At 68.9% G+C, this 11,396-nt stretch overlaps 1 protein-coding gene across 1 annotated transcript; it reads left to right on the top strand.

The window, feature by feature from the left end:
• Positions 1-223: 223 nt before the first annotated feature.
• On the top strand, positions 224-11,325 carry H696_04524 (CAMK protein kinase; the record flags this gene model as incomplete). Its single annotated transcript, XM_009498404.1, has 13 exons — positions 224-554; positions 681-836; positions 996-1,176; positions 1,521-1,606; positions 1,755-1,823; positions 1,995-2,341; positions 2,556-5,162; positions 5,315-7,775; positions 8,036-8,664; positions 8,841-10,144; positions 10,428-10,596; positions 10,720-10,784; positions 10,974-11,325. The coding sequence occupies 13 exons, from the start codon at positions 224-226 to the stop codon at positions 11,323-11,325; spliced, it is 8,757 nt and encodes a 2,918-aa protein (XP_009496679.1).
• Positions 11,326-11,396: the final 71 nt, after the last annotated feature.

Below are 11,396 nucleotides of genomic sequence, written 5' to 3'. Positions count from 1 at the left end.
CTCCACACGCTGTCCCACTTGCCAAGACCCCACCATGATCGCGCCCCAGGGCCCTCTCTAACACGCGCTCTCCTCACTCTCCACCTTCGGCCAACGATCCGGGCGACTGGCTGTCGGCCCCCCCCGCCACCGCATCCATAGCCTGACGGCTTTGGCTTCACACCTTTCTCCTCGTCCCTTTCAGGTGCTGTGCACCTCCGCCTTTCACATCGGACAAGGAGCCATGACAAACGGCCCCTGCTCCGACCTCCCCAGGGCCCCGGTCGCACGCCGAGGCCAAACCCCGGCCGCCAGTGCGCCCACCTCCCCGGTATCCCCCAGCTCGAGCCCCCTGCGGATGGGCACCGATGCCGGCGATGTGCCCTCGGTCGTGGCACCGCACGCCGCCCCCAGCACCAGCCCCTTCGAAGGATCATCAATATACCACCTGTACCAGGGGGCCCAGAGCAATTCTCCCGGGACCTTCTCCGAGCGCCTGGCTCCCACGGCCACGACCTGCGCCGCGTGCCGGATCCCCTTTGCCCCGTCCGATCGCCAGGCCATGTCCTGCAATAGTACGCTCGGCATCCTGGCCGCGCTTCCTCCCCTCGCGCGAGCCTTTCCCCGCCTCGCCTCGCCTCAACTCCTTGACCTTCGGGCATGCCCTTCTGCAGCTGCTGACGCCCATATGCTTGTGACAGATTGCTTCAAGAGCTACCATCCCCACTGTGTGCCGATGCGCAACCAGCACATGGTCTGCTTCTGCCAATCCCCCTCCGCCTCCTCGAGTGTCACCTCCTTCGGGTCCAGTGGCCCGTATGCCAATCCGGAGCAGGATGACCTGCCGTCGCTCACTGGTGCGCTGGCCTCCTGTGCCCTGCCTGTGTCCCTGCCCTCGTCCCCTCCGCCCCCACACCTGCACGTCTCAGGCCTGCGCACTTCCTTTGGTCGGGGTACCTACTTACACTCCCTGGCTTCTCTCTCTCTCTGTTGGGCATATCTCCCCCCTGCTTCAGAGTCCGTCGACTACACCTCCTCTGAGGGTGCCCTGTCGCGCTCGCAGTCACAGAAGACCAAGTCGCCGAAGCGGCGCCGGCCGCGCGCATCGAGCTCCGCCTCGATGCTTCCCTTCGGCGGGGGAGCTGCCTCGTCCGAGCCGCCATTGGCCCTCTTTGGACACTTGCTGGTCCCTGTGCGGTACGCATGCCCTTCGTCGCGGTGGCTTTCCCCTTCTCTGTGTACCACACACACACACGAGGGCGCCAGAGTGGGTGCCAGGTTCTTGCTGTATAAGCGTGTTTGCGAGAAAGAATTGAAGTCCCCACGTGTTGGCCGGGGGGGGGGGGGGGGGGGCGAAGGGGGGCGGGGATCATAGGACCCGACCACGGATGGGCGAAGGGGCCCAGGCACAGGCCCGGGCAAGAGCAATGGACCGGGGCGCGGATTCCAGGCAAATGCGCGACCAAGAGTCCATGCGTGCCGCTGACCACCGTCACCTGGGGGGATGGGGGAAAAAAAAACACGGACAACAACACCAACAGGAACAATCCTCTGCCAGGCGGGTCCAGTTGCGAGGTCTGCTCCACTTCCATGTTCAGTCTCAAGCGAACCGGCTACAAATGCCAAAGTATGTTTCCCACTTCCTGCCTCGTGCCCGCTGCTGCTGCTGCTGCTGCTGCTGCTTTTGTCATGTGTCTGTCTCTCGGACAAGAATCTAACCACTGGCGGGGGGTGCGGAAAAAAAACCCACAACAACAACGGACAAACATCAACAGCCTGCAAAATCCGCGTCCATGTGAGCTGCTCGCAGAAGCTTCCCCCCTGCTCTTCGTCTGGCGCCTTTGGTATGGTTGCTTTCTGCGCCAGCTCATCCTGCATCTGCCATCCAGCTTGACTCTTCGCCGGGAGCACGCCGCCGCTCTCCGCCCTCCTGCCTCGCCGTTGCCCTCCCTCTAACATGTGCTCCCCCCCCCCTCTCCCTCCCCTCCGGCCCTGACTCCGTCTGGCCGATATAGCCGGCGGGAGGGCAGCCACTACGCCGACTGCCTCGGCCGGTGCCTCGGGCATCGGCGGCCGGACAGCCACGGCCTCCTGCTCGACCGGGGCCGGCGGCCTCAATTCCGACTCCAGCCTCTCGGCAACATCGCTCTTCCTGGCGGGATCCGACCATCCAAGCAAGGAGTCGGTGGCCAGCTTCGCCGATCACGACCTTCCCCGCAAGCGGAATGACCTCTCGCGGAATAGCAGCCTCGGGGAGGACACTTCGCCCGAGGACGCCCCGCCATCCAACTATCGGGGCCACCGGAATTCGACGGCCATCCGCTTTACGCGTTTGATTCGCCTGCCTCCGCACCATTTTGAGGTATGGGCCCGGCCGTCCTCCATGTCTCCCTCTCCCTTTCACACACACACACACACACACACATGCACAAACGCAAACCCATTTGGTTCCCACGCTCTCCGGCACTTGGAGGGCAGCAAGGCAGGCTTGGCACCATGCCGGCTGTCCTGGGCCCGACTCCCGGTGGTCCTTACTCACGCACGCCTTCATCCCCGATTGCTGCCCTGTCGCACAGCGGCCCCGGGAAAATATCTACCTCAACGCATTGATCCGCACGACACTGGCCGTCGGCGCCCCGGAGGCCCTGCTGACCGCCATGCCGACGGTTTCCATCCCGGCCACCCTGCGCATGATCCAGCTGCAGGGCTCAGTGGTGGCAGGCGAGGACTCGGGCCCCTGTGACGCCACAGCCGGAGGCTTGGGCCCGGGCATGGGCTGGGCCGATGCCATCGGCCCACCGGCCGGGGCTCTGGGCGATGCCCCTGCCGACATGGAGACCACTGGCGGTCTGGCACCGCCGGCCGGGCTCGGATCCGCCGGCAAGCCGGCCTCCTTCCCGCCATGTGCCCCGGCCGGCGCCGGGCCCGGCGGCCCCTCCAATGCCAGTGTCCTCAACACCACAACCACCGCCGGCGGGGGGCCGGGCGTGTCCGGGGCAGGCACTCTGCCCGGCACCACGGGCTGGATGCTGTCCCGGCAATCATCCGGCTGGGAGCCACTCACCCTGACCAGTCGAACCCCGAGCAAGGCATCCCTCGATCGGCCGGATTTGTTGGCCCGATCGCGCTCGAACTTGTCCTCCTCCTCCTCCTCCTCCTCCTCCTCGTCATCTTCCTCCCATTCGTCTAGCAGCGATTCCAGCGGAGCCCCAAGCCCAGTCCCCGGGCCGGCACGGCCACTGGACCCATCGTCCGGGTCCGGCTCGCCGGGTCCCATGGGGGCTGGCACCACCACCGCCGCTGCCGCCGCCGCCGCTGCTCGCTGGCTGCCTACTCTGGCCTGGACGCCGGACGACCAAGCAGCCGCGGCGGGGGCCGTCTCGACGGTCGGTCGCCCGGCCGGCTTCTCATCGCCCATTGACGAACTCGCGGCTGGCGGGCGCCTCGGCAGCCACAACAACAGCAGCAACAACAACAACAACGGCGGCGGCGGCGGCGGCGGCAGTGGCACCGCCATCGGCAACATCCAGGCCCATCCCGGGCGCCGGGGCAGTTCCCCCCTTGGCCCGGGGCCTGTGCATGCAGATTCGACGGATGACCTGCCGGGGCTGTCGCAAATTGCCCCTGGCACCGGGAGCGAGTCGCCCCTTGCTGCCCCTGCAGGGGGACCGGGCCTGGAGTCCGGCTCGTCCCCCTACCTGAACCGGGCACCGCGGGAAGTCCGCGCGGGCAGTGACTCCCGGCTGGCTCTGTGCTCTGGCGGTCTGGCCGGTCCTGTCATCGGGCCGGGGGACCTCTTCCTGACGAAGGCCCACTCGACCGGGCCGGAGATTGTCGCATCTTCCGACCGGTGCCCCGGGTCGCCGCCCTTCCGTCCGGCCACGGCTCCGCCCCTGGCTCCGCCGGCCGGGCTGCTGGACATGCCGCAGCGTTGCTCCCCCTCGATGTTCTACCAGCAGGCGCTGCCGGCGCCCTGCCATTCGGATGCAGGCTCCCTGGTGAACATGGAGCATCCCACCACGAGCGAGCTGCTGGATGGCATTTACCCGCATGCCGCATCGGCCAGCCCTCGCGTGGACACCTCGGTCGAGTCGACCACCGACAGTGAGGAGTCCACCCTGGTGGCCTGCTTCATGCAGGGGACCACCTCGGTGTCCGTGCGCGGGCTCTACTCCCTGGCCGAGGCGACCGACACCACCGACGAACTGGAGGACCCCTTTGCCGGGGTCCAGCGCGACCTGCCGGGCGCCTGGGCCGCCAGCGCCATCAGCACCGGCACCGGCACCGGCACCGGCACCGGCACCGGCATCGGCATCGGCACCGGCCCGGGAGGAGCCAGTGGGCTTGGCACCCTCCCCGGGGGGGGAGCCACCGCCGGTCATCGGGCAGCTCCGGCCGGGCCGCTTCGTGCGCCGTCCGGCCTGTCTGACCCGGGGCCTGGCAGTGCATCCGGCCCGTCGGCCGGCCTCGTGGCCAGCCTGGCGGCCACCGCCACCACCACCAGTCCCACGCCCGGCGTCAAGTCCGAGCCGCCCAAGACCAGTGCCGGGGCCAAGTTGCGCCTGCGCAGCAATAGCATCAGTCGCTTCTTGGGCATCGGTGGCGGGAGCAGCAGCAGCAGCAGCAGCAGCGGCGGCGGCGGCGGCACCGGCACCGGCACCGGCAGTGCCAGCAACAGCCAGGCCAATTCCCCCACCACGGCCGCCGCGGCCTCCGGGCCGGCAGGCAAAACCGGCATCAAGGCCGCCTCGCGCCTCGGCATGACCACCAGCAAGTCAGTGAGTGCCGCCTCGGGGGAGACCTTCGAACAGGCCTCCGCCTCGGGCGACATGCCTGGTCGCTCGCAAGCCCCCTCCCCGGGGGAGGTGGGCTACGCCACTTCCGGCGGTGGGCTCCAGTCTCCCGGGGCCGGGGGCCCGGCCGGCTCCGCGGGTGGCAGTGTGGCCGAAAAGCGCCCCGGTCTCTTTGCCAGCTTCCTCTCCGGCGGAAAGTCCCCGAAGACCGTGGTGACGACTCCCTCCCCCGGGCACCACTATGGCAGCCCGTCGCCGGCGGCCGCCTCAACGCCAAACACTGAGGCCATGTCCGGCGCGGTGACGGCACGCGTGTCGCGCGAGAACTCCGCCCGCGACACCGCCGGCCTGGTGGCCAGCCCCGGCTCCGAGACCGAGGCCGTGGTGGATGTACGTGATTGCCCGTCGTGGGCTTCCTCATTTTTGTGTCACCCCCTCCAACCCATCTTGCTGACATTGCCCCCTCTCCCTCCTCGCACAACCTGCCTGTGCATGTGCGCCTGCACCCACCCACACCCACACACACACACAAACACAAACAGATCCACCCCCCGGGTGCGGGCTCGGCACGGAGCTCGAGCGAGGGGAGCCTGGTTGGCCATTGTCACCCACATCACCACCCCTCCCATCACCACGGCTTTCACGGCATGGTCGATGGGGATTCCCTGCAATCGGTGAAGGCCGGCCACAAGCGTCTCAGCTCCTTCCCGGACAATGATCTGGTTCGCCGCCTGGACGATGAGCTGATCGAGCACGTTCCCCCGAAGCAGCCGCAGCAGGCCTCCCCCTTGCAGAAAAACACCAATCAGCCCTTCTTGGCCCCGGCCTCCGGCGAGGAGACCCTCTATGTACAGGAGGCCGAGTTTGCCCTCTCCAGCACAGAGGGCCCCACCGCCTTGAACGATCCCCAGGCCCAGGCCCATGCGCAGCTCCAGCACTTCCAACAGCAGCAACTCCAACAGCAGCAGCAGCAGCAGCAGCAGGCGCAGATGCATCAGCTCCAGATGCAGCAGCTTCACCAGCAGCAGGCGGCCCAGTATCAGCAGCAAATGCACCAGCAGATGCAGCAGCGCTCCGGGCCTGGCGGCATGGCCACCTCCACCGCCGCCGCCGGGGGGCCCCTCCTTTCGCCCCATCATTTCGCCGGCATGCATCCGACCGAACACCACATGCTGCCGTCCCACCACCTGCAGGCCGCGCAGCAGGCCCACTTCCAGCACCTGGCCGTGGCGGCGGCCACCGCCGCCGGGGGAGGCGGCTTGCGCTTCCACCCGCAGCACCATCTCCTAGACTCAGCCCACCTGGCCGCCCTGCAGCAACAGCAGCAGCAGCAGCAGCAGCAGCAGCAGCAGCAGGCAGCCTCCCTGGGGCATGCCTACTTTGTCAGCTCCAATGATGCCCTGGCACACTTGGCCGGTACCGGGTCCGACTCGCCGCACCTGATGCCGGGCTCGCCGCCAGCCGCCGGGGTCCTGGCCGGCGCCAATCTCCATGGTAGCAGTTACACCTGGAGTGGCGGGTCATCGGGGTTCCTGGCGGCGGCGGCGGCCGCCGCCGCGGCGGCCTCCGCAGCCAATGGCACCGGCGGTGCCGTGCACCCGGGCCTCAACGGTGCCGGGCCTGCTCCCAGTGCCACGGCCAACATCCCCGGCTACTATTCCCCCTCCTCCGGCTTGCCGGGCCACTATGCTCCCCCGGGGCACCATTCCAATGGCGGGTCCCTCTCCCACCCGCAGGTTATGTCGCTGCAGTCGCCGGCGCACTCGGGCCACTCGCAATCCATGCCCTCCCTGGTGGTGGCTGGGGCCGGTGGCGGGGCCACGGCATCGCCCTTCATGGGCCCCGGGCCCAATGGCGCCAGTGCCGTGTCGGCGATCGACCGCTCGGTGCCGGTCCTGTCGCCCACCTGGCAGCGGCCATCCAGCGGCTCTGCCTCCAGTGGGAATCTCCCGGGCCAGGCGCCGGGGTTTGCGGCACTGGCCGCGGCGGCGGCGGCGGCCCAGGCGGCCGGCTCGTCGCCCCACGTCGGGGCCCTGGGCGGGTCGTCTGCCGGGCATCTGGCCAGTGGCGGCCGGTCACAGTCGGCCTCCTCGCTGGCCGCAGTGGCCACGGCGGCCGGCGCAAAGCACCCCACCCCGGGCCCGGAGCTGCCGCCCTCCATCGCCAACTTCATTCCCCTCGGGGGTGGCCCGGTTCGGTCGCCGGCGGCCGGGTCGCCGGCCCTGCCGGCCTGCCTGTCCAACCCCCTGGTCGATGGCCCGGCCGGGGCCTACGGCAATGGCGGGTCCCAGTCATTGACCTTCACCGCGCCCGCGTCCTTCTTCCATGATGCCGGCGAAATGCACACCGCGCACCAGTCGCACTTTACTCGCTCGCCGAAGGACGAGTACCCCGGCAACGGGCTGGTCCTGACCCCCGGGCGCGAGCGCGGGCTGGACCTCATGAACAATCCCTCCCTGCCGCCACGGCCGAGCCGGGCCCCGGAGCATGCGTCCCCGCGGCTGCAGGACAGTTCCTGCATGGCCGGGGCGCAGCAGTCCCAGCAGTACACCTCGCGGTGCTCCTCGCAGGAGGGCGGCATCGGCGGATCGGCCTCCTCCACCCCGGCCGGTGGCGCCGGCGCCGGCGCCGGCCTGCACGATGTGGAATGCATGCGCCAGGCCCTGGTCAGCACGGTCAACCTGCCGGTCGGCGGGTCGACCCTGTACGATTCCGGGCCCCGGTCCGAGGCCTTTGCCGACTTGAGCCCGGATGCGGCCCAGCACCAGCCCCCCCGGCGGAAGTCCGTCGACTCGGCTCTGCACCGGTGTTACGCCGACTCGGCGGCCCAAATGCGCCGGATGGCCGTCGCCGCGGCATCCAATCGGCTGGTCGAGTATGACAGCTCGGCCGCTGTGGATGGCCCCGCCGCCGCTCCCTCGGTCGGTCGCATGGCCAAGCTCACCGAACAAGCCAGCTCCGAGCAGGCAGCCGGCTCTCTGGCCTCCGGGCCCGGCAGTCCTGGTACGCAAACCCCCATCCTTTGGGCCGCCCTCCGCTTGCTTCATTGGCCACGCCAGCACCGCCACCGCCACCGCCACCGCCACCGCCACCACCCCCGCCGCGGATGTTGCTGCTGCTGCTGTTGTTGGCGCCCATGCATCTGGCTCTCGGGTGGTCCCCTGCATGCTGACAAGCCCTCCTTGCATCTCGCACGCACACCTTGCGACCATGCCTTTCCCCTCCCCCCCCCCCCCCCCCCACGCCGCCGCCTGCCGGAATAGATGCCAGCGCTGGGCCCCATGCCTCGAAGGCTCCCACCACGCAGGCCCTCCTCTCGCGACTGGGCTCCGAGGAGGAGCTTCGCGACATGCCTCTGCCCCAGGCGGGCACTCTGCCCGGCGTATCGCGCGGTGGGTCCAATGCCTCGTCCATCAATGACTATGTGGACCCCCTGCTGCCTCCGGGCGACGAGACCCCAGAGCGCTTCACCCTAATCCGCACCAACAGCGGGTCGTCCCTGGTGCAGCACCTCCACCTGTCGACCAACAGCCAGCTGCCGCATCAGCATCACCCGCAGGCGCAGGGGTCGCTCGAGCGCAAGCCCTCCGGCAATTCGGCCTCACCGAGCTCCCCGCGCCTGGCGTCCCTGGGCGGCAGCGGCGGCACCTCGCCCCATGCCCAGTCGCCCAGTTCCTCGCACGGCGGCACCGGCAGCGGCCATGCGTCCCCCCACCGGCCGCAGTCCCCGCGAGCAGTGCCCACCACCGGCGCCGGCAGCACCAGCCCCAGCGGCCACAGCGCCATCCCCCTGCCTCAGCCCATCACCACCCCCTGCTCTGGGGCTGGCAGTCCGGGGCTCCTACCGCGGTCCGGCGCCCCGATGGGCTCCGACCTGTCTCCCCTGTCGGAGGTACGCATTGTTGTGCATGCACATGTGTGCATATGCTTGCCCTGTGTCCGTCCCCCTCTTGGTGGACCGCCGGTGTGACCGCGCCTCGCCCACTGACAGACATCGTGCATCTCCCTCCCCCTCGCTCACCGGCCCGGCCGAAATGAAAAAAAAAAAAAAAAAAAAAAAACAAGCAGCTTGGTAACATGTATGGCCGGGCGCACGGCTCGGTCGAGAGCCCGGTGTCCCCGCACCAGCAGCACCAGTACCAGCCGCACCAGCACTATCTTCAGCACCACCAGCAACCGCAGCAGCACCACCTGGCCGCGCCCTCGCCCTATCCCAGCCGCTCGGGGCCGCATATGCACTCGCAGACGCATCCGTATCCCCTGATGACGGACATGCTGCCGCGGGGGACCGGCCCCGGCCACAGCCCCGGCATGAAGAATGTCCACACCCTGGGGGCCGGCACCGAGACGCTGCCCGGGCGTGCGGCTTGCCCCTCCTCGACCGGGACCCTTCCCGGGCCCTCCTGTGGCACGGGGACCCTCCCCGGGCCGGGTGGGCTCGGCGGGCCGATGCCGGCCGCCACGGGGACCCTCCCCGGGCCGCATATCGGCGGACCGATGGCCCCGGCCGGGACCCTCCCCGGGCCGGGGAACTTCCCTGGCGGGGCGCACTATGCCCCAGCCGGCATGCCGGCACCCGGGCAGCCTGCCACACCCGCCGCGGTGGCTGCCGCCGCCGCCGCCGGGCAGATCCCTCCCCATATGCTGATGATGCAGGGGCGCTTCACCGGCGGCATGACCCCCGGGACCGGGTCCACGGAGTCCCTTCCGGGGACGGTGACGGCCGCGGCGGTTGTCGCGGCTGCGGCCGCCGCCGGCGGCTACTCGCCCACCTACCCGACCATGGAAATGTCCGGCCTGTCGATCCCCGGCACGAACATGAGCGCCTTGCTGAATGCGACGCCGCATGTGCCGCCGGCCCCCGGGGCCGCCAGCGGCCTGACCCGCAGCAGCACCATGTCAAGCATCTCGTCACTGGCTTCCCCGGGCCCGGGCGTCGGTGGCAACCATCCCTACCTCGTGGCAGGAGGCGGGCCCCCGAGCGGCGTTGCGCCCGGTCACTATCACCATCCCCACCAGTATGGGCCACATGCCATGGCCACGGCCGGGGCCCCGCCACCACGCATGGCCATGCACCTTCCGTCGCACCATCACCCGGCCTCGGCTCCGGCGCACATGCTGGCCCACGGCCCAGGACACTATCAGTCCCCGCCGCCGCCGCCGCAGGCCGCCACCCCCGGCGGCCAGGGGGTTTCGCTGCCTGGGTCCCCGCGGCATGGCATGGACCCGCTGGGGGATCTGCCGGCCGGGCCGCCCCCGCCCGCGCCCGCGCCCGCGCCCGCGGCCAATGCAACCGGCGAGTCCGACGTGCAGCGTCTCCTGGGCCAGTCCATGTCAGACTATGAGATCAACCACTCGGTCATCTTGGGCAGGTATGTGACTTGCGTGCTGGGCACTTGGGCTGGGGGCCGCCCTTTGGCCGGGGGGGGGGGGGTGTTTTGGTTCTTCCCTCCCTTTCTCCCCCCTTCTCCCTGTCGCTCGCCCCTTCGTCGACTCACACGGAAACCCCTGTTGGGCCTCTCGGCATCCCCCCCCTCCCCCCGTGGCTTCCTTCGTCTGCCTGAATGTCACTGTCGCCGCTGATGCTGCCATCGCGTGCCGTGGCGGTGGTGTGGAAATCCATGCGTGCGCGTGACACGCCCATGCCACATGCAGTGGTCAATTTGGCGTGGTCAAGCTGGCTCGGCACATCCCGACCAAGACCAACCTCGCGGTCAAGATTGTGGACAAGCGGCGCTTCTGGGGCCGCGGCCGGAGCAAGCGCTCTATGACCAGCATGCGTCAGCTCCAGCGGGAGATCGAGATCCTCGGTGGTGTCCGCCATGTACGTGCTCCGGAGGGAAGAATGCCACCGGGGAAGTGGTGGCCCCCTTCTTCCCTCTTGCCACCTCTCGCCATTTGGGCTTCTCGCAGGCTGACCCCTCGGCTGTCCTTTCCTGCTCTCCAGCCTGGCATTGTTCTCCTTCACGCGGTGTTCGACGACCAGGACTCCATCTACATGTTCATGGAACTGTACGTGCCCCACATTGGCATGTCGTCATGGGGGCGAGGGCAGGAAAGTCAGCCAGACAGGGGGAGTGGGGAAGAAGGCAATCTTGCGGCGGGGGGGGGGGGGGGGTGGCCACCTTGCCGCCTGTGTACTAATATCTCCCTGGCATTGTCCCTCCTACGGGGGAAAAAACAACAACAAAAAAAAAACAGCGTCCCCGGTGGCGATCTTCTGGAGCATGTCGAGAAGAAGGGTGCCCTGGCCGAGGATGAGGCGCGGTTCCTCTTCCACCAGCTGGCCGTGGCTGTCAAGCATCTCCACGATCGCGGGGTCATCCACCGCGACTTGAAGCCGGAGAACCTGCTCCTTTCCAAGGAGGGTGGCCTCTGGCGGCTGAAGATCGCGGACTTCGGCTTCGCCAATGTGGTTGGCAACGGCGCCGGCCGGGCGGCTTTCCTGACCAGCGTCGTCGGCACGCCAGCCTATGTCGGTGCGTGGGGCTCTTTGGCGGGCTTGCCATTATTCGCAAAGTTACAGGGGGAAGAAACAAGCAAGCCTTGCTAACACGCACGCACGCACACACCGCACGCACACGCACACACACACACACACACACACACACACACACACACACA

Source organism: Fonticula alba (genome assembly GCF_000388065.1).
Source record: "Fonticula alba strain ATCC 38817 unplaced genomic scaffold supercont2.7, whole genome shotgun sequence".
In the NCBI taxonomy this organism is placed as follows: Eukaryota; order Rotosphaerida; family Fonticulaceae; genus Fonticula; species Fonticula alba.
This window is presented reverse-complemented; position numbering and strand designations above follow the sequence as displayed.